Genomic DNA, 24,567 nt, shown 5'->3' with positions numbered 1-24,567 from the left:
GATGGAAATTTAAATCGATTCTGATAGTTAGATGATGAAAAATAATCGCAATGGACACGTTTAAAAATGCAAAAATTTAGTACATCTTGACGTTAAGTGGTCAGTAAGCTTGTATGTTTGACTTTTCACCACCCACTCGTCTTGTCAGATTATAATTGTTTAAACGCCTATAACTTTCAACGCCTTTTTTAAACGCCTATAATTTTTCACACTATATCTTGTAAAATTTGCATTATAGGCTCTCATTATCTCTCATATATGTATATTATTACTTCACTCGTATGTAATACATATAATGAATGTTAAGATGTTTATATTATAATTCTGATATATATACAGGTAATTGGATTATTAGTCACATTGCGGTGGTCACAAAGACAATTTTTGCCATTAAAATCGAGAATACGCAATATTTGGCACTCAAGTTCTCGTTTGTATGATGGACTTTTCGGCTGCCAGATGTTCCGTTATAGAGATTTTAGTGACTTTGTGACCAGTAATCACCGAACCATATGCACATACGTAGTACGGCCAAATTTTAAACGCGTATCATACAGTTGGACTGTTCTCGTCTGTCTGGCTCGATTTTATTATATACTAGTTGTTTTACCCGGCTTCGCTCAGCATTTGCAATATAAACAGCGTAAACATGGCGAATCCAATAGTAAATATTCATTTGTGTTTTTATTAAATTTATTCAAATCATCGTTATAGAAACTTTCTTTTGTTTTCGAAGTTGCCAGCAAAAGATACAAACTTACATACTCTTTCGAAATTATAGGTATATTAGATTAGTAATACACGTAAATCCATGCTCTGCATCTTTGCATATTTGAATCGTCGTCATAGAAACGTTGTTTTGTTTACGAAGTTCCCATACAAAGATACTTATATACTTACATATGTACACACAAAGTCTCTGTCGAAATTATGTATATTAGATTTATGCTGCGATATTTTACGAGCCATTTCATAGATTTTATAAGCCATTGTTTATTAAACGAGAGATTACTAAACCAGTGTCATTATCATGTACCACGTGTTCCTTTTACGAGTTGATTCCTACACATGTATATGAAAATCCGTTTAGAATCAAAGTGCCAATTTTAATGCACTTTAGGGGTGGGATGAGGCTCTAAACGAAAACACTGCACGTTCGGACCAATAAACCTAAAGATGACGCGCACTTTATCGCCAATAACCGGATCCGTTTATTCGCGTCGTCTATTTAGCGTCCACGCACGACTCTCAAATATCTACTATTTCGCCCATTATTTTTATTATCATAATCAATTCGCACACTTTCGGGAAATTCGAACGCGAAAACACAAACGTACGTATATTTTTTATTGATTCTAAGTGACCTTCGATCACGTCGAGCGATAAAACCGTACACTATGCACCATTAAAACCGCACAAATACGCACATAAAGCAGAGCGAGTGAACACCAAAACAAATGTTGGTCTATGTACAATGACAGACGCGTAATTGTAATACATAAAAATAAAAATAGAACGGAGCATGTGAAGTGTCTGAGAATTATGTATGTATGATAGTTATATAGGTATATGAATATATTTATGTATTATTGACGAAATGCGCGCTCGATCATAACGGTAATAATAGTAATAAAAATATTTTTGTGTTGGCGTCAGGCATTAAATCCATTTATACACAAATTGGTGTCTCGACTCACGCGAATAAGATGGGAAGGTGTTAAATGTAACAATGAGAGTTTGTAAATTAAATCTGACGTCATGGCAATTGTTTGCGAGGAATGTGACGATTCCTGTATGTATGTATGTACATGACTTTTGTTGACTTGGCAGAAGTACGAATAATACGCGATACCTATTGGTCAGATTAAGATCTGTTTTCAAATTCCACGACCGCAATCGGCGACGCTATACATAAACCATAATATATATGTATGTACATAACCAGCAGCGTGGACTAGTAGTTAGCATATTATGCTTTCGAGTAGGGTGGTCACGGTTCGATTCCCACTAGTAGCTGCTGGCCAGACCTTAGTTTGTGACTTCAGGTCGATCGTTTCCTATCAGAGTTTGCCAATTTTTCTGATTTTCATTGAAACGGTTTCTGTAAATTTGGCAACTCCTTTCCAATCTCTTTTGCAAATCTCAAGTTATTCAGCGTTTTGATGTTCACCGATTTTAAACCTCCCTCACCGAAGTGGGGTATGCAAGTGCCCCAATTTTTACGTTTTTCATAATAACTATGTGGTTTTCAAGGCTATACAACCTATACTTCTTGTATTCCTAGAATGAAATACAAGAAATTTATTTTAATAGATTTTGTATGATTTAGAAAAGGGGTACATCGTAAAAAAATACATTTATACATTTCTACGTTCCAAAGTATGATTTAAAGACGGTAGCGATAAGTTATGTTTATGACTGTTCGCTTGCATATTCTTGTTATTCGATGAATCAATGCGAGAGAAAGAGACAGCTATTATTTTCCTTGCTTTTGGCGCGTGGCTATTGAGTCATGCAGTCGCCTATTGGCCTTACCTATGTGCGTTTGCATGTTGATGCTTGTCGTTTTTATTTTAATACTAAAATGGTCAAAAACATGCTATAGGACTAAAACATTTTTATGTTGATGTATAAAATGAATAATAAGATATATATTGAACCAATTTGTATTGAGAAAAGCTGTATTTTGATTAAAAAATACTGGGGTCTTACTCGACCCCGGTTTGGGATACTCGATCGATCTCGACGCTCCGTCCTTCAAAGGTTAATATAGTAAAATGCTGCATAAACTTCTCCACAGATGTCACTTTTGATTACGTTTGTAAGAATTCGAATTGTATAAATGCTTGTATTGATTGTATTGTATCTCATCGCTTTGGAGCGATCTGTAAAGGCAAGTGTATATAAAAAAAATTATATACACAGCGATGTGCTGTAAAACTTTTATCAACCGGTTCCGTCAACCTTTAAATGTTACCTCTACTCCCTCATGAAAAAAAAATGCTCTCGATAGATTAAAAATTAGCAAAACTTTTAAAATATATGCAACAGTGTTCAGGAAGCCGGTTTTAGTGAGCCGATTGTTAATGAGAGTAAACAAAGTAACTGTTTTAATTTTTAATCCTTATAGCCAGCGAGTTGTGATGGAGCGGTAGAAAGACGTGTTTGGATAGCTAGCTGTCATCGCTTTAATCTGACACTAATTCATTTTTAGCTGTAACTGTACATATTTACGTATTTTTTCACATTTCATCCATTTATTAATTATAGAAATTCAGGTTTATATTTAATCATTATACATTTACAAATTATACCGCAGTGGCAATTATAGAAATAAAAAAATAGTATGATATACAAAAAAAAAAATTATGATAAAAATTGCAAAACCGGTCAAGGAATTTAGAAATTGTCCTTTAGATGCTCTGACCAATAGGAGTCGAGATCCAGAGTTTGCCTACTGTCAATTTAGCTGAAGTGAGGTACTTTTATATATTGCGAGATCATCAATTTGGTGCCAATTTTCGGTGATATAAAATTAATATATTTTACATATTAATATATTAAATACATTAATAAATTTAAATAACTTGTAAAATTTTGCCAATTACATAAGAGCTGTTAGCACCACGAGTGCTGTGATTAAGAAGTGATATTTCCGAATTAATTTCATGCAATAGCTAAACGTTTAATTTTTGATTGCTCGGCCTTGAAGCAACTTGAAGCAACAAACAGCGTAAGCAATAAAACAATGATTCCAATGAATCGGTATATGTACATATATTGCCTACGTAAATTTTGGTCACATTATCAAAAGTGTGTTAGGGGAAAACTAATCTAGATCAAGGTTAATCTCTAACCTCCTTTGAAAAACCAAGACTTTTTTTAACCATTTCCAAATTCACACTACATAATATCATAATAACAGTGATATTTTTACTTTATCTCTGTTTTTATATATGTATATTTTATTTTATTTCATAGAACATGAACACTCTCCCTGGCGAACCTCAAGACGCTGAATAGCTTGAGATTAACGAGAGACATTGGAAAGGAGATGCCAATTTTACAAGAACGGTTTCGAAAAAAATCAGAAAAATTGGCAAATTCTGATAAGAAACGATCGACCTGGAGTCACAAACTATGACCGGCCAGCAGCGGGACTCGTAGTCGTAATAAATCAACCGACTCCGATTCCTTTGTACTATTTTCTTTTTATTTTATTTTATTTATTTCATACATATACACTCGCCTTTAAAAATCGATGCAAAGCGACGAATGTACGTGCTTATAAAGATACAATACAATCCATATACATAAGCATCTTATGCAATGCGAATTCAAACAAACATCCACAGTGACATCTATGGAGACATTTTTGCATCATTTTATAATCAAATTGGCGAACCGCAAGACGCTGAATAACTTGAGATTAGCAAGAGATATGGGAAAGGAGATGCCAATTTTACAGGCACCGTTTCAATGATCGGCAAATTCTGATGAGAAACGATCGACCTGGAGTCACAAATCAAGGTCTGGCCAGCAGAGGGACTCGTAGTGGGACTAGAACCCGTGACCACTCTGCTCGAAAGCATAATATGCTAACCATTAGTCCACACCGCTGGCTAATAATATGTATATGTATATATTTTTCGACTTAAGTCTAAAAATCTTTATTTCAGACCCACTGATCATGAATATGATGAATAGTGGAATGACCAACGGACGAAGACTGAAATTGGAAAGAGATAGCATTACAGATTGCAATACCGGTATACCGGTGTACCAGCAAATTGACAAAATTTCAGCATCGGTAATTGAAAAATTTACTGGTAATTGCGGAAATCACCTTGATTTATTTTTAATTATTTATGGTTCAATCTGGGTTGACGTTTCTAGGAAAAGTATCCACAATAATTTATTTTTTTCATTTAATGACAATACAGTTTTTTTAAATGGTGCATTTTTTTTTATCAAGTTCATGAGTATGCTGCTGGTCAGACCTGGATTTGTGACAGGTTGATCGTATCCTATCAGAGTTTGCCAATTTTCTCTGATTTCATTGTCGAAACGGTTCCCAGAAAAAAATGGCTAAAATCCTTCCTATATACATGCAATATGTCACCAATAATTTGTGTTTGATTGATGTGCAATAAATAAGTTTGTGTACAATTTGATAGATGTCTCATTGATTTGCGAGTTTTTCAGTGTTTTATATATGTATAATGAATTAAAAAATGCTGCAATATTTGCATTGGGGTTACCTGTAAGGCCTTCCTGGTATGTGTGTGTAAGCCGCTGTGATACATACGGCTTGTATTTTACTGATAAGTTTTTAAATATGAAAGGTCAGTATTTATATTAAGTGGCCAGTATTTATAGTAAACGCCCAGTATACAAGTGGTCAGAATAAATAATAACAGGTCATAATTTATATAGAATGGCCAGTATTTAAACATAAATGGTCAGTATTAATGTTGAATGGTAAGTTTTATTTTGACGAATGGCCAGTATATCTTTTTGGTTGGTATCAACACAAAGTTAGTACGATCTTGATAGACAATTCCATCCAACAGGCATTGTTATTTTTTCTAGCGAATGTACGTGAGAATTTTATACTGTTCATTTATTATTTATAACTGATATTTAATAATATAATACTGACAATTTTGTTAGTAAAATGCAGGCCGAAAACTGATTTATATACTTCAATTGATTAAAGTATGCCCATTTAATTTGTCGCCTATACAAATATACAAACTTAGGACAACCAGAATTAGGAATTCGGAATACGAGATGACTTTTAAAAGTTCTCGGAGTTTGGGATCGGAGGACTCCTATACAGAAACGCCTGAACGATATCGGGCAAGTGCGGTTTTCCGCTATGCAAATCTACATTTTTCAATTTTGAAACGTCAAATTTGGTATATTAATTCATTGTACAACCGAGCGACGCCGAGCAATTCGATTAGTATACATATATAGTATAGGCACGCGTGTGCCGATATTGGCACACAGCTACAATATATTTATATCGACGTGTTTGAATTTAATATGATTTTTCAAACTAATACGACTATGAAACGCTATTTATAAAAAATCTTTGACGTATTCGGCGCAAGTTGACTGACACATATCAGAACGCTTTTCTTCTGCAGCGATGGGGTTAGGAAGTATGAATATACATACATACATACATACATACACACACACACACACACATATATATATATACATATATATAATATGTTTAGAACTACTGGCTAGTTTAAAGTAGAACACAAAGCGCGCACTGAGACAGCTTTGTAATTCGAACGCAGCTTTCCAGATACAGACATCCCAGAAGAATCATTAGAATCAAGACTCACCGTTTTTGAAGATATGCAGTGGTCGTTCAGGTACAGGTGGTGGTTCTCCCATCTCCTCAGGAACTTGGAGCTGAGCATTTTGCTGATGACTGTGCGCGTGTGATTCAGTCGACACACGTGGATATCTCCTTCCACCAGGAGTTTGAAACGAGGACCAGGAGCCGGAGATCGACCCTGGGTCGGCGACCCATCAGGAACCTGAAAGAAAGGAAGACGAACCATAAGAAAACGCAAGTTCAAACCTTTATTTGTGTTGAAATACCAAACGAACCATGATGATGCACGTGCACTTTCGAAATGAGAGCGATAAGAGACTAACCAGATATTGATATAGCATTCAGCCATGACGTGTTCATATGTACTCTGTATGTAAATAATTCGTGATAACAGAAGTGTCATATTTTTTGCCGCGATTCATCCCGGAATCGGATTTCAGTGCAGTAGGAATATAATCATTTTATAGCATGTGTGTAAAAAAACAAGTGTTGCGCCCGAGGCTATTGTCGCTAGCAGTTTCAGCATGCTATTCACATCCTAACCTCATGTAATGCCTCCTCATTCCATCCGCGCACGCTCACCTGGCCGTCCACGGACAAATGAGCATGTCTATGTATGTTTGTTACTAATAACGGTGCGATTTTCTGAAATTTTATGAACTGTCGTGATTCGTCCGGCCGTCCACGTACAAATAAGCATGTGTATATATGTATGTGTTAGTATTCACGGCGAGAACTCCTGCATTCGTATGAACTTCTGGTCGTTGCAAACAGTGTTGTCACCAAGCAGGTTTTCAAGAAAGGTTTCCAGAAACCCTTTGTTGAAAATCTGAAGTTCCCGGAAACCCATTCTTCCAATTATAAAATTTCCGTAATTTTTGATAAAAACGCATAACAGCTTCCATTAAGAAATCATTAAAATTTAAATTAACATTAAAAAACTTTTTCATATGTAATTTACACTAATATTAGTAGATTTCGGGAAAAAAATTCCCCTGCAGCGCTTACATATAATCATATTCCATAAGAAATAAACTGTCCGATTGTTCTATTTTGACAAGAACATCCACTATTTTTGGTATTTTTTGGGTAGCATGTGAATGTTTCTTAAATAAAATTAAATGTGTTTTTATATATTTTATATGTATGTATGTATGTATATTATGTATGTTGCATTAGTTTCATAGTTTCAAGTATATTGTTATTATTTCATAGTCATTAAGTACATATATTGTATTATTTCATAGTTATTAAGTATATTGTTATTATTTCTTAGTTATTGAGTATATTGCTATTATTTCATAGTTATTAAGTGTATTGTTTAATTTCGACTGCCATTCATAAGATTGTTAAAATTTATGGTAATTTATATCTGTTTGTTTATATGTGTTTTATTAAATAATTGTATATGACTGTTTTTACCTAAATAAATAAATAAATATAAAATGTTATTTATGTATATAGTTACTCTTCTTATAAATTGTTATTTTTGGTGGGGTTTTATAATATAAAAATATATATATTTTTTGTGCGGTTTTATAATATAGAAATATAGAAAGATATGAAATAGAACATTGAAAAATTAACACATTCGAAAATAATATCTTCTCCAGTGTGCGCTTTTTTCCTGTTTGTACTTTTCTGTTAGGTTTTATCTGGTTATAATTATCAGGTTAGTTTTCTCTATATACGTTGTTTTTGAGGTAAGCTTTTTTACTTTTTTTTGTGCGGTTTTATTTAATCATCTTAACTAGACTACGCCGAACTATACGACTTTACTTTTCAGATACACCGTACATTTTATTCGTAGATAAATATGCAAAACTTAAAAAAAATGATTGAAAAGATCAATAATATAAATGCCTCACACTAAAAATGCGAAAACGAAAACACCAAATAGCATTTTTTTCTGTGCGGTTTTATCTACCGTTTGCAGTTTTGCAGGCAGTGTTTTTTTTTAGATAGTTTTGCAAATGTAAAAAAAACGCTAGCACGTCTGATCTATGCTATGACACCCAGGCCAAAAATCACCCCCCCCCCCCCCCCGGAGTGGTTTCGCTGATATTTTATCCTTGTTTTGACATAAGTTTGACATTGATCGATACCGGTAATTCTCATATGTGAAGAAATGTAGGAGAAACTTGTCGAAATAATAAGATAATACGAATTAACAATGACCTGAAGTAACGTCCTTTCCAGCTGGAAAACAGTGTGCCTTAAAGGATTTTTCGGTTTTATAATACTACTAGCTGAACCCGCCACAATAACGCATGCAATTCCCATTCCATGTGATGGTTGGAGCTCAACTAACGTCTCTTCAAAGCCATGTCGTCATAAACCAACTGGTAACGTGGTTACCAACGAACACATTTCCTTGACTACACAATGAAATATTCAAACGCTTCAAACTTTCGCGTCGGTAAAATCGTAATTACGAATATTATTATTAAGAGGTTTTTCCCGTTTTTTTTTCACAGTAAGCTTCCCGGACAACGTATACAACAAATCCTGAAAGCTCCATCGTAATCGATTGAATGGTTTAGGAGCCTATACGAGACAGATAGACAGAAAAACAGACATTCAATCTCTCGTATGATTTATTCAGATTTTATTTATTTATTTATTTATTTATTTACTCGATTCATCCAAGTAAGATTTTGGCTCAAAACTTGTCCAAATCATTTAATTGCAATAATTTCGAAAGCGGCGCGCTAATTCTCAAGGAGACGAAAACAATCGCCAAAATAGAATACGAAGCAAACAAGTGTGGCCGCTAAAATTTACACCAAATTTACCGAAACATGTCTAATACAATTAGTTACATCTATTACAAGTACACGCATTCCAAACAAGTAGATAAAAGCAGAAATCAGCTTCATTGGCATACATATGTATATGGGAGAGAGGGAGAGAGAGTAAGAGAGTTTTTAGCACAATTCCTATACACTTCTATAACGAGATTAGCACAATTTGCATAATATTGTTTGTTATTGGATTTCTTCGTTTCGTTGTCTGCGATTGATGATAATATTTCAACAGACACATCAGAACACGTCATTAACACGAGAAGTGCTTAAACGAGGAAAAAATCAAGAATATCACCGCGACTGGGTCATGACCGTGTACTTGCTGTGGACGTCATGGGTAAAGTCGAGCACGCATATCTCGAATACAGCATCGGTCTTTTAAACGACAGTTCTTTTCGTCTCATTTCATTTCCACCGTAGTGCAATGACAGATTGCCCCAAATCGACAATTATGGCCAGGCTTAGGGCGAAATCAGACAGCGGTGAATGTGGCACGTGTTTTTTTTTTAGATAGTTTTAAACATATCGAAAAAATGTGACGTTCATTGCACGCGTGCATGGGATAGTCCTTTCAAAAATTCGTTTATTTTATCGAGGTAAGTCAGTTATCAATATAATTTTTGTTATTAATCCACCAGAATAGTCGAAATATGATTTTTCTTAGTGGAATTTTATTTAATACTCATATAAAGACAATTTAATATATTAATTCAATTCAGATTCGTGTTAATACGAGTAAATAATAGTACGAGTTTTTAGTTGACAATTTTACCGATTTAAAATTCAGCACACTTCCAATTAACCCTTTTAAACGAAAACAAAAAATAGTGTGGCCAGAACACTATCCCAATAAACATATTTAAATAGAAAATACTCAATATAAAATAGTATTAATAGTGGGAAAAATCCCGAGTGAAAATACGTACTTTTGACTTTTGATTTGAACTGGATGACTACTTCGAGAGGTTTGAAAGCTGAAAAGTACTGCAAATGAAAGATAAAATACTCGACTATAGATTCCAATATTCATTTTGAACAGGAAATTGACAGATTTTGAGACATCGACCGAACAACACCAAGATATAGAAAAATGCCGCGATGTAAAAAGCACATATACATATGTATCTCCGGATCTCGAGCCAATCAACATTTTTTATTACCAGATTCGTGTTTACTTGGCATAGATCTATAAGAAAAGTCATATCTCGTCTCTGAAGCATTTTTCGTGTCGAACAGTGTTATTGGTTATTAAATACGTATAAATAAAAAGTAGGTACATACATAGTGTAGGTGTTTCATATTTCAAATTTCATACACAAACAAATAAATTTCATAAAGAAATGAGAATAAAAAAAGTATGAAACGGAGAAAGCATCCGTTTTGGCCACAACACATTAGAATACGTGCAATTTAACGAATATTATTTATTAGCGTAGGGGTGGGTTTAGGATCAAAGTTGAAGGCCAAAGTCGCTTCACAGCATTTGTTCAATGATTCGGGAGGTCCACACGGAAGCACCGCTCACTCCATCTTCGATCTATCGTGTGTACCTCCTTATAAAGGACAAGTTGAACAGCACAGAATCCCCGATCCGTTGGCGTGTCTAAATTTTAGGCATGTAAAGGTCTACCCTGGTGAATTTATTGTTTGCTCACGAACTCGCCCAGGTCTGTGAGAACTCCGGCGTATCCTTTGTTCGGACACTTAATGAGACCCGTTAGACAAATCCAGGGTTTCTATTGTTCACCCACAAATCCACAGACAATGGATACTATCTCTCATGTTCCCACGTTACACTTTTAGTATTAATATAGCGGCGTGGATTAGTGGTTAGAATATTATGCTTTCGAGCAGAGTGGTCATGGGCTCGAGTCCCACTAGAGTCAGACCTTGATTTATAACTCCAGATCGATCGTTTCTTAACAGAGTTCGATCATTGAAACGGTTCCTGTAAAATTGGCATCCTCTTTCCTATCTCTCTTGCTAATCTCCAGCTATTCAGCGTCTTGAAGTTCGCCAATTTGATTATAAAATGCTACAAAAATTTATCCATAGACGTCACTGTGGATGTTTGTTTGAATTCGCATTGCATAAAACGCTTATGTATATGGATTGTATTGTATCTGTATAAGTACATTCGTCGCTTTGCAGCGATCTGTAAAGGTGAGTGTACATATGTACTATGAAATAAATAAAATAAAATAAAAAGGAATCGGAGTCGGTTAATTTATTACGACTCCGACTTCACAACCCTGGTATATAGATAAATACATGTGTACATATATGAAAGCACCTCACTATACCGTTAGTAAAGAAGTTTTGCTCCAGAAACTCGCAAGACGATGCACTTCGTATGACCGACACTGTACGCGCGCGATTTTTTGCTTATCTCTCTTAATGGCGTGTATCTAGTTCAAAATGGCAATACATAATACAAAACACGATTTATTAATAGTTTGAAACCGAAAGTTCAAAAATAGACCATCTCGAACTCGCTTCATATATTATATAATAATACAAACATAAAACAATATGCCTATAAATTAATGCTACGACAGTTACGTGCCTCATATGCGAGCGCAAGCCGATAATATTGATGAATTGTTACATACATATGTACATATGTACGTCAATTCACTCGAGCATAATTTGGCAAAGTTTGCACAACGTAATTGAGTCGAATTCCGAGGAATCCCGAGGATAGGAGGCGACTTTTATAACCCTTTAGTGACTAAAGATTAGTCGGAAATGTCGATTTTTATAATCTAATCGAGATAAGCAGTCTCCCAACGTCAGTGACTTTATGATTCATTGTTTGCAAGGATTGCAAATTCCACTGTAGATACGTAGTTATTATTGAAATGTTTGCTACAGTGATGTGGAGGCTTCCCCAATGCATCATCATGGCTTAATATCATAATGTATCGCGGCTTTAGAGCGTGAAGGTAATTGAAGGCTAAACTTAAACTTTTTTTACGATGATTTTGGAGATGAATTGAGTTGATTTTTTTTTATTTTTACATACATATATGTTTATTTCAAGTGAAAATATACTTTCACTGACGTTTCAGTGAAGTCATAACCAGTTACATTTTCAGGGTTGGTTTTATTCATTTAAGATTAGATTGTTAGGGTTGGTATTATTTAAGGGTCAGGATAGGTTAGGTTAAGTAAGGGTTGGCTCTATTCATTTAAGATTGGGTTGTTAGGGTTAAATTTATAGAGTTGTAAATTCATTTTCACTGCTTGAATTGGTGAAAATATATTTTCACTTGAAATATGCTTTCACTGTAACATAAATATATACCAGGAAGGCCTAACAGGTAAACCTAATGCGCCTTCCGGGCCAATTAAAACCATCGATATACAATTTTTAAATTAATTTTAACAAAGTATCATATGATAAATTTTTAACAAATATCTATTGATACATTTTTGACAAATTTCTGATGATCTTACATTTGCGTTTATTTTATATAAATGATCAAACTTCGAGGTGTTAAAAAACTTGAAATGTGCGAAACATTTATGGACAAATTTGCAGCATTTTTTATAAGAATCAGCGAGATGCTGAAAACTCAAAAATTGCCAGAAATGGGTAAAGTTTGCCAATTTGTTAGAACCGTTTCAATTAAAATCAGATAAATTGGCAAACTCTAATAGGAAACGATCGACCTGAAGTCACAAACCAAGGTCTGGCTAGCAGCAACTATTGGGATTCGAACCCGTGACCGCTGTGTTCGAAACTACTAGTCCACGTTGCTGATTATGTTTATGAATGCACGACGTGTATATTCCTAATTGAAAAAAACGGCAAAGTCAAACATTCCCTCATTCCAAAAAACCCCTCCGATAATGTACATATGTATGTATGTATTATTTTGGATAAAAAATCAAAAGTAGTTCACGCGCTTTAAAGGCTTATGAAGTTTTACAGTTTCAATAATATAAATGATATGATCGCGAGTCAAACGGCATAGAGGTGACAAAATATCTCTTAAAACGTTTGTAGTCCTGCCTAATGGAACCAACTTAGAAACAATCTAATCTATATATTATATAATATGTATGTATGTAACCTTCGTTTGTTAGGTCGTAGACGACACGTTCGATTTTTTTTTTTTCGATTCACAAGCGCCGATTTGATTTTTTTCGATTCGGCGAAGCCCGGGGAGGCGCAATCACCGGGGGCAAAGCCTCCGGGGGCGCAGCCGCTGAGGGCGAAGGCTAAGGGGGCGCGGGCGCTGGATTCTGGTATACATATAATTTCGAAAGAAACATTATATATGTTTGTTTGTTCGTGACAGTCAATTTAATAAAAAAAAAACAAATGAGTATTCAAATAAATTGAAACTGTTCAAATAAATTTATATAAAATAAAACTATTCAAATAAATTTAATAAAATGTTTACTATTAGATTAGTCATGTTTAAGCGGTTTATATTACAAATACCGAGCGAAGCCGGGTAAAACCACCCGTACTTAATAATAACAATAATATATTGTTACTATGCAGATTTTTTTGGTGTTTTTATAGTTAGTTCCATCAGAAAAAATTATCGTCACAATTAAAACACACATAAAAATAATCATCAAAACGCGTAGGGAGATTAAATATTCATAACATCCTCACACCACGAATATTTTAAATATAAAATTGATAAATTAAAAATATCTACACGGAAAACACTCTCATTTATTAATACATATGTATTTAAAACAAACAAAATACTATATATGTAGAATATATATGTATTCATAATGTAATGTAATATATAAAATACGAGGCGTTACTCGGGCGAATGAAATTTGAGAAAAAAGCATAAGCTGTTTAAAGCACAAGTTTTCCATATACTAAAATAATAATGAAAAAACACAAAGCGAAAGCCCAAAAGCTTTTGCATGTGAGTCCTTCGATCCCGGGCTCCGAGCCCTTCAAAACTTATCTACATATGCTCCAGGTTGCCAGGGTACCATAAGATAGTGTTCCAAATTAAGTTGAAAACTGTGAAATTTCACAGCGAACAAACACACAAGCCTGGCGTCCTCTGAACGCAATTGAATGAGAGTCCTTTGATTTCGGGCTCCGAGTCATTTTAAAAGCCATCTACGGTCTATGTTAGGGTATTTGAGATGGGTCTACGTGACGAGCCAGAATGTTAAATTACAGAAAACACAAATATCGGAAGGCAAAGATCGAAAGGTCTTAAGTCGAAAGATAAAAAAGGGTGCATGGTAAACGGTACATACTCACTTAATTTGCGCGAGCAGGGTACAACAGGAACAAGAGGAACAGGCTTTTCCTCCCGTATTCTGCGCGCGCACATTAATACGGGAAGAAAAGCCTGTTTCTCTTGTTCCTGTTGTATCCTGTTCGCGCAAATTAAGTGAGTACGTACCGTTTACCATGCACCCTTTTTTTGATCTTTCGACTTAAGATCTTTCGATTTTCGATCTTTGCCTTCCGATATTTGTGTTTTCTGTAATTTAACATTCTAGCTCGTCACGGAGACCGATTTGAGATAGTGTGCCAAGTTAAGAGGAAATCTGTGGAATACGATAGCGGATATACAAACATACATGCCGGGCGTTACCTGAACATTTTTGCATAAGAGTCCTTCAATTTTAGGCTCCGAGTCCTTCTAAAACCTATCTACGTTCTAATTTGTGGTACCATGAGATAATTTACTATGAATTCGAAAGTTGTGGGAATTGGACAGCAAAGGTCGAAAATCGAAGGATCTTAAATCGAAAGATCAAAAAAAAGGGTGCATGGTAAACGGTACATACTCATTTAATTAGCGCGAGCAGGATACAACAGGAACAAGAGGAACAGGCTTTTCCTCCCGTATTAATGTGCGCGCGCAGAATACGGGAGGAAAAGCCTGTTCCTCTTGTTCCTGTTGTACCCTGCTCGCGCAAATTAAGTGAGTATGTACCGTTTACCGTGCACCATTGATTTATAATACACTAGATGGGCCCAGACGTGTTATTTTGGTCGGAGATCTTGTCTTCACTAACTGAGGGGTTTAACTACAGGGGAAGTTGGGTTTTTTTCCCTACGACGCCCGTATGCTCGGCCGTATACATATGCCCGGCGTCACCCGAACGCATTTCTATCAGAGCCCTTCAATTCCGGGCTTCAAGCCCTTCCAAAGTTCGTCTACGGTCTAAGTCAGGGTACTAGAGATAGTGTGCCAAATTAAGTAGAAAGTTGTGGAATTGAACCAAATATTCAGTTTTATGTGTTTATTAAAATTCGTACGAAATTTTATCACTGACACGCAAATCCATTGATTTATTTGTACAACTCAATTCCGCACAAGAAAAAAATAAACAACGACGCCTACATCGTTTGATGGCGAAAAATAGGTCGAAATTATGAAAAATTTAAATACATACGTACAATATGTATGTCTGTAAGTACTGACGCACGGTTGAAAGCCGATCGCGATGATGATGATGATGATGGTGAAACATAGTTATTCATGTCTGCGTCACTGGCACTGTGATAAGTTAACATTTGACGCACACGATGGTCTATCTCGTTCCTATCCACCAGAAGTTCTCAACGCTGAGGTAGTAGCGTGCAGAGCGAAGCGACGCGACACGATGAGACGCGACAAAAGTGACCAGCTTTGGCATCGAACTAGTCCCCAGTATGCACGTACATAGTTGTACTCCATCGCGTTGCATCATGTATAATATATTATTTATAATTTGGAGATATTTTCACATATGTACATACATATATATGTAATGTATACAAAAAATGCGCTCCAAGAAGAAATCATTTGTAAAATTGGACTAAAAACAACTGTTCCGACTTTTGTAATGACGTGTGGCAAACAGTCTTATTAACTGATTGTCGATTGGCATTATTGACGAGTTGGCATTAGTGTCGGCCCAAGCGGAAATACGCGACGGTCGACAGAGTTCGAGCAGACGGCGTACGGACAACTTGTGTTCCGTACGCTCCGCTGAACCACCACGTGCAAATTTTACATTTCAATAAACTACATCAAACCATTATCGAAGTCTTTTCCATGATGGTCACTTCGAACCGGACACCAGTAACCTAGGCCACAACACCAAACGGACAAACCAATAGGAAAAAACGTGGTCGAGAAAAAATGGATGTCAATTAAGAAATCGGTATCGTTCCTTTGTTACTATCCATACCTTTCCAATACTAATAACATGTTTGCTTCTATTTCAGCAATATATTGATTGATGTACAGAGGTACATGACCGCGTGATTGACGCAGAAAATATATAAATAAAAACATAACCTACAAAGACGCATGGGACACAGAGGTAATCCAAAATTATCGGAACGATCACATAAACATCGTAAAGGATATTCAAGTAAGTGAATGTATTCAATCTCAGGCAATCTGTTCAAAAGGCAATCATGTGGGTAGGTCAGTTTTTAAAATATGTTTTAAAGTATAACAATTAATTAACGCGATTGTATAAAATAATATCGCGCTACGAAGGAAGGTTTCATCGGTCGCATCGAATTTCGTATTAAAAGTGTAAAATCAGATGTAGTGTAAAATTAGCAAAGCACGTGGAGAATTATACTTGTAGCCCCAAAGTGGCTTAAACCAAGTACATACCGGTATATTCATATCGGTAGATCTTTGTTTCTTAATGTGTGTAGAAACACCCTCCCCCCCCCCCCCTTCCACGATAAATGTGGAATTATACTTGTAGCCCCAAAGTGGCTTAAACCAAGTACATACCGGTATATTCATATCGGTAGATCTTTGTTTCTTAATGTGTGTAGAAACACCCTCCTCCCCCCCCCCCCCTTCCACGATAAATGTGGAATTATACTTGTAGCCCCAAAGTGGCTTAAACCAAGTACATACCGGTATATGCATATCGGTAGATCTTTGTTTCTTAATGTGTGTAGAAACACCCTCCCCCCCCCCCCTTCCACGATAAATGTGGAATTACACTTGTAGCCCCAAAGTGGATTAAATCAAGTACATACCGGCATATTCATACATCGGTAGATCTCTTTGTTTCATAATGTGTGATGAAACAGTGGTGATTTAAAATAAATCACAAGACTTGTAGCCCCAAAGTGGTTTAAATCAAGCACCCACCAATTTAGGGTTGTAATTTCTTCCAAAATATGTTGGATAGATTCTGGTGATAATAGTTAAAGTAGAATATTAAGATTCACGGTTAATCATTGAATATTATTACCTTATCTCTACGAATAGTTCAATTGACAGCTATAGTAGAGAACAACTGTATTTATGAGACGAAATAGTGCAACTTTCTGAAACAAATGTCAAGTGCTGAAAACGAGGAAATAGAAGCTTCGACTTCCAAGTCGCATAAAGGTCGAAATCCAACTAGGGACGTAGAACCTATTAGAGACAGGTCAAGCTCTAGAATACATCAGACTCGAAGTCAGACTCAATCGATAGAAATATTAGCGAAGGAAAATAAAGTAGAAGTCATAATGACGTCAATAGAATTAAGGTATTCAGGCGCGGTACAAAGACTAAAAGGAAAAATAGATAAATCCTCCGAATTAGATGAAGGACAGTATCAAACCATTAAAGAAGCATACGATTATGTCCGAAAACTCCATTACGAGTATTTAGATAACCTTACAGACATACCGAAAGCGGCCAAAATAGACGAAGAGTACGATGCAATTACAATAACAGTTAAAAATCTTAAAGCAGCATTAGATTGCCAATCCTTTCAAGATAGTAAACTAAAGGTAGAGCAAGCAACAATTAAATTTGCTAGAGATAAGTTACCGACGTTAACCATTCCCACATTTCAGGGAGATCCATCTGAATGGCAATCGTTTCAACAAGCTTTTAAGAATATAATAGGAAACAAAACGGAATATTCGAATGTCACGAAATTGCAATATTTGCATCAATCCTTAATCGGTCCCGCTTTGGCAGCTGTATCAGGTTTAGATATTAGCTCAGACAATTACGAAATAGCTTGGAGTATTTTAGACAAGCAATATAATTTACCAAGACTTAATCTCAAAACTAGGATTAATTCACTTTGTGACTTAAAATTAATCACAAGAGAATCACATATCGAATTGAGAAATCTATTGAATCAGGTAACAGTGTGTATTAAAAACATTGAATCGTTGGGTTACGCGAGAGAAATTTTAGATCCATGGGTAACATGTTTAGTTCTAAGGAAATTACCTTTTAATATAGTAAGAGACTGGGAAATATCGCTGGTTAGCAGAGAAATGCCACCATATGAAAGTTTAGAGACATTCTTGCAGAATAGATGTAATGTATTACAATCTACTGCATCTGTAACTACGGTGAAGGAATTCCCTCATAGTCGTCAAAGAATCATGAGAACTCATGTCGCGAACAAAAACCCATCAAGTAAGGTAAACGCATGCGCATTCTGTCGAAATAATCATTTCATAGGCAAATGTGATAAATTCAAAGCAAAATCCAGTATGGAAAGAAATGAATTCGTTAAATCTAATAACATGTGTTTTAAATGTTTAAATTCATCGCATAAGATAACAAATTGCAAGTCTAACTATAATTGCTTAAGGTGCAAACAAAACCATCACACTTTGTTGCATCAGGACGATACATTTAGTTCCAATAATACGGGAAGGAAGTCAATTAATGCTCATTCTACTCATTTCTCTCAAAGGGAGATAATTTTACCGACGGTACAAGTAGACATTATAACGTCCAATGGAACGGTCGTTAAGGGTCGCACATTATTAGATTCCGGCTCACAAGTCAACTATGTTACCACATCTTTCGCTAAGAAGAATAACTTCAAGTTAGAGAAAATCTCTCAAAAAATTGTAGGTATCGCTAATCAAGAAAGTAGCATTCGTCACATCACCAAGGTGACCATAAGGTCTTCAACCACTAATTACTCAACCAAAGTGTTGTGTTTGGTATTACCAGAAATTACTGGCGAAATTCCAACTGTGAAACTGGATCAACAGTTAATTTCAATACCAGCGGGAATCAAGTTATCAGATCCCCTTTGGAATAAACCGACGCCAATCGATTTCTTGCTCGGCGCCGAGATTTGCGTTCATGCTATGAAAGCAGGAACCATCCAGTTAGGAAAAGGTATGCCTATCTTAAAGGATACCGAATTCGGATGGACAATAGTTGGTCCATATCCCGAAGTAAATAATGCTCCAGGGAAGAGCCACATAGGCTTAAGTCAATTAGACAGTCACATTCAAAACTTTTGGATGATCGACCAGGTTCCTATGGTAAAACATCAATCTCTTGAGGAGAAAAGATGTGAGGAACATTTCCAAGCACACACATCACGAGATAAAAACGGTAGATTTTGTGTAGCTTTACCATATAAAAATTCCCCGGTAGTATTAGGAAGTTCATTACACATTGCGGAGAAAAGACACAAAACTTTGGAAAGACGTTTTTTAGCCAATAATAATTTAAAAATGGAATACAATAAAGTTTTAGAAGAGTACATAAATTTAGGACATATGTCAGAGTGTGAACCTCCGGAGGCACATGAGGTTCATTGTTATTTACCTCATCACGTCGTGGTTAAGGAGTCTAGCCTTACCACTAAATATCGTGTAGTTTTTGATGCGTCCGCAAAGACAACGTCTAATATCTCACTAAATAATATTTTGATGGTGGGACCTAATGTCCAATCAGATTTGTTAAGTTTACTACTCAACTTTCGACTCCATAAATACGTGATTACTGCGGATATTAAGCAGATGTACCGACAGATTCAAATAGCAGAGAAAAATAAAAATGTACAACGAATCATTTGGCGAACAGATCCCCAGAGTAAATTCAAGCATTACAAGCTTAATACAGTAACATTCGGAACTGCTTCAGCCCCATTTTTAGCTACTAGATGTCTAAATCAGTTAGCAGAGGAGAATAGAAACAAATATCCCATCGCTAGTAAAGTGATCGAACGTGATTTTTATGTTGATGATTTGCTCACGGGAACTAATACTATTGAAGCTGGTAAATTATTAAAGGTTCAACTGGAAACCATATTATTATCAGCCGGTATGCCCTTAAGCAAATGGACATCGAACAACTCCGATATAATCACGGATGTTAAAGCTGACGATTGTTCAGATTTTAACTTCTCTAACGAATCACACAAAACTTTAGGTTTATTTTGGAAACCGCGGGAAGACGTTTTTGTATTTAAGGTTCAAACCGAAGTCGAGACTGAAAATATAACAAAAAGAAACTTTTTATCAGTAATTAGTCAGATCTTCGACCCATTAGGACTATTATCTCCATTGTTAATTAATTATAAGATATTAATGCAATCTGTCTGGCAACAAACCATTGGTTGGGATGAATTCATTCCTCAGACAATCTTCAAAAAATGGAAAGATTGTCAATTATCCAATACAGTCATGAAACTTTATAAAATTCCTAGATTGATAATACTAAATAATGTCATTAATATACAGGCACACGGATTTTGTGACGCATCCGAGAAAGCTTATGGTGCTTGTATTTATGTAAAATGTACTGATCAATTGGGAAATTCCAAATGTCATCTTGTGTGTTCTCGTTCGAGAGTCGCTCCGCTCAGTTTTGTAACTATTCCGCGTTTAGAGCTGTGCTCCGCTATGTTATTATCAAAGTTAATGAAGTCAACAATAGACCAATTAACAATTCATATTAATGAAAAATATTATTGGACGGATTCAACCGTCGCATTGCATTGGATTAGAGGAGAGTCATGTAAATGGACCACCTTCGTTGCCAATCGAGTGGCCGAAATCCAATCAATATCTCAACCCATTGAGTGGTACCATGTCTCCTCTACAGACAATCCAGCAGATTTAATTTCTCGAGGGACTCAACCATCAGAATTAAATCATAATTCGTTATGGTGGGACGGCCCTAGTTGGTTGAAATTAGACGAATCACGATGGCCTCGAAGACCTCCTGAGATCACAATAGATCTTCCAGAGAGAAGGGTAGTCACTAACGCTACCCTTGTGAGGGAAAATAATTGGATAGATAAACATTCTCATCTTCCAAGACTCCTTCGAGTTTTATCATATGTTCGTCGGCCACTAAGGAATAAACAATTAAACGTTAAAGAAAATAACGAACCGTCCGCTTTAGAATTAAAAGATGCTTTAAATAATTTGATAAGGTTATCGCAAATGGAATCATTTCCATTGGAATATCGTTTGCTGAGCAAGGGACATCCAATTCCCAGTAGCAGTAAATTAGCTAAATTGTCCCCTCTATTCCACGAGAATTTAATTTGTGTTGGAAGTAGACTTCCTCTGGGAACAACTCTATCAACGTCACCCATTATCTTGTCAAATAAGCATAAACTTACACACATGATTGTCCGAGATGCGCACTTGAAATATATTCACTTGGGTACTCAAGCCTTACTGTCGTTATTGCGGCAGACCTATTGGCCATTGGCCGGACATAATACTGTCAAAGGAGTGGTGCGTTCATGTGTCATTTGTTTCAGAAATAAACCACTGTCACACAATAGATTAATGGGATTACTCCCGCTTGAACGTACCACTGCGAATTTTCCTTTCAGTCATGTGGGGATAGATTTCGCAGGACCTTTTCCTGTGAAGAGTGGTTGCAATAAGAATTCTAAGATAATTAAGGGTTACGTTTGTGTCTTTGTGTGTTTTTCCAGTAAGGCAGTTCACTTGGAACTTGTCGGAGACTTAACGAGTTCAAATTTCTTAAATTGTTTAAGAAGATTCGTAGCCAGACGTGGCAGGCCCAATACGATATATTCCGACAATGCTACTAATTTTGTCGGTGCAAGTCGTGAACTCGTTAATTTAGTAAAATTAATTTACGAACGTCCTCATGAGGAGAAGCTACTACGGTATGTAGCCTCCGAAGGGATTCGTTGGAAGTTTAACCCGCCAAGGGCGCCTCACATGGGAGGGCTGTGGGAAGCAGCGGTTAAATCCATGAAGATTCATTTAAACAAGGTGTTAAAGGCCACCACCTTAAATTTCGAATCATTTTGTACGGTATTGACTCAAATAGAAGCTTGCATGAATTCCCGTCCTCTTAGTCCCTTGTCTTCGGATCCACTAGACCTTTTACCCCTCACACCTGGACATTTCTTAATTGGCAGATCCTTACTCGCTCTTCCAATGGAGGTTAAATATAACACTAATGTCCATGCCAATCTGCTTCAGATACAATTGACCACAGCAGCATTTTGGAAACGTTGGTCGGCGGAATATTTACATTCTTTGCAGTTACGACACAAATGGAAGAAGGACTCGAGCAACAATCTGAGTGTGGGTCAAATGGTCCTGTTAAAGGAGGAACACATGCTGCCAACCCGATGGGTCTTGGGTCGAGTCACTAAATTGTATCCCGGACCAGATGGCAGAGTTCGAGTCGTCGACGTCTTTACTGCCAGCGGAGAGTTTCGTCGGTCCAGTCATCTAGTGGCGCCATTGCCGATTCTACCACAAGGACCACTTGACAGGAAGGAAGATCAGCAAGAGGGAGGAGAAACAGCAGCTTCAATTCCGTCAACTTCGGTAGCTTAGTTTAACCCGAAGACACTACCCCCAACTCATATTACTTATTAGATGTAATCATGAGTTTAAATCAGTCAATGTTAATAGTAGTACTCCGTAATTCACTTTAATTGTGTTGTGTGTATAATTTAAGCTATTTTCATTTTAACATTCGGCAGTATATATCTCCGAATTTAATCTAATCATTTTGTCTTTATAATATAAGACTTGTCTCATGTCATCACTCGGAAGGATTATATCCGAGTTTAAAATAAACTGTTCAAATTTGACAGTTAAAATTAGATTCATGATTTGTTAATGTTAGTCTCCAAGCCACACTTAATGGAGCATCTTAAATTATTTCATGTCTACTTAATTATAACCTGCCGGGAGTCATCCGCAGGTCTTATGTTTCTTGTTATGAAAACATAAGTTAACTCTTACTGTTTATAGTATTTATGTGAATCATAGAATAAGTAAATATTATAATACTGAACATTTCGATGTAACGTAGAGACATCTATAATCATAGTTCGCCTTCATTTCCTGCTTGTAGGAATGAATGAATGACTTTCCAATTTACTTTTAATTTAGCAATGTTTGTGCTACTTGTTGATGAAATCAAGTTAACTTAGGAGCATTACACTCACTAATCAAGTTTAGTTGATCGGTAATAGCTGATCTGTCTTGACAACTGTAACAGTGTCAACATTGTATTGTCTAAGTTAACATCAAGATGAGGAATGCTTAAGTTTTAAACCATATACAGTCCACTCTCTCTTCTTTAAAGTAAACTTATCTTGTAATGCTTATTCACAGCTTCAAAGGAGATTTCAAAAACTTTAATGTAAATAGAAACAACATTCACCAGAGGTATACCTATAAGTTGAAATATTACTGAACCAATAAATTGATTTTATCCTCACACTGGATGAGGCAAAGGTTTCATTATTCACCCTCTATTTAATTATTTTAAGAGCTATGATTTATTGTAAACGACTCGTCAGTAATGCTGTAACTCTGTAGAATAACTGTATTGTTCAACAGTTTTCCTATGTGGGACTATGTTCCGACTTTTGTAATGACGTGTGGCAAACAGTCTTATTAACTGATTGTCGATTGGCATTATTGACGAGTTGGCATTAGTGTCGGCCCAAGCGGAAATACGCGACGGTCGACAGAGTTCGAGCAGACGGCGTACGGACAACTTGTGTTCCGTACGCTCCGCTGAACCACCACGTGCAAATTTTACATTTCAATAAACTACATCAAACCATTATCGAAGTCTTTTCCAACAACAAATGATTGTGATTACATTTTTTTAGCTTGGATTTTGACTTTGGCTTGACTCAGACGGTGTTGATCAAATTGTAAAAGGTCTAAGTCTGCTTCTAAGAAGTGATTGAAAAAATCTAGACAGTTTAAATGTTTCCTAACAGTGATGGACAGTGGCGGACTGGCCATACATGCGAACATGCCCGATGGCATGTGGGCCCCACTATCTGTTAGAAAATATGGGCCCACAGTAAAATTAAATAACTTTTTAACTATTTATAGGATATTGCAACTTTGGGACCTAAAGTTTGGGTATTTCAACAAAACAAATTTCTTACGATATACATAAACAACTAATACCTGCTTTAACAGCCCAAGGATCGGTTAACTTTTTTTATTAGGCTCGAAATGTAAGTTTCAACATTTGCGTGGGCCCTTTTGCCGGGCCCATTTCCAACGTTAATATTATGTATATACCAATACCTATGTAACAACTAACTACTGAAATAAAAATGGAAATAAACAAATTTTCGTGAATAATATAAACAGAATGGCTTAAAACAATTTTGATAGGACGATTCATCATC

At 35.9% G+C, this 24,567-nt stretch overlaps 2 protein-coding genes across 4 annotated transcripts in view; one reads left to right on the top strand and one right to left on the bottom strand.

The window, feature by feature from the left end:
* LOC143912714 (C-Maf-inducing protein-like) overlaps positions 1-24,567 on the bottom strand; it is a 71,403-nt gene that overhangs the window by 31,458 nt on the left and 15,378 nt on the right. For all 3 annotated transcript variants that reach the window (XR_013260650.1, XM_077432025.1, XM_077432026.1), the window contains exon 3: positions 6,366-6,563. Coding sequence is in view for 2 of the 3 variants with exons in the window: in XM_077432025.1 (XP_077288151.1) it covers positions 6,366-6,563 (198 nt within the window). In the remaining variant the exon portion in view is untranslated. The remainder of the gene's footprint in view (positions 1-6,365; positions 6,564-24,567) is intronic.
* Positions 16,104-23,984, top strand: LOC143912924 (uncharacterized). Its single transcript, XM_077432385.1, has 2 exons — positions 16,104-22,333; positions 22,436-23,984. The coding sequence occupies exons 1-2, from the start codon at positions 17,474-17,476 to the stop codon at positions 22,733-22,735; spliced, it is 5,160 nt and encodes a 1,719-aa protein (XP_077288511.1). The 5' UTR covers positions 16,104-17,473; the 3' UTR covers positions 22,736-23,984.

Source organism: Arctopsyche grandis, chromosome 6 (genome assembly GCF_051622035.1).
Source record: "Arctopsyche grandis isolate Sample6627 chromosome 6, ASM5162203v2, whole genome shotgun sequence".
Classification (NCBI taxonomy): domain Eukaryota; kingdom Metazoa; phylum Arthropoda; class Insecta; order Trichoptera; family Hydropsychidae; genus Arctopsyche; species Arctopsyche grandis.
The sequence above is the reverse complement of the archived record's forward strand: the minus strand, read 5'-3'. Positions and strand labels throughout refer to the sequence as shown.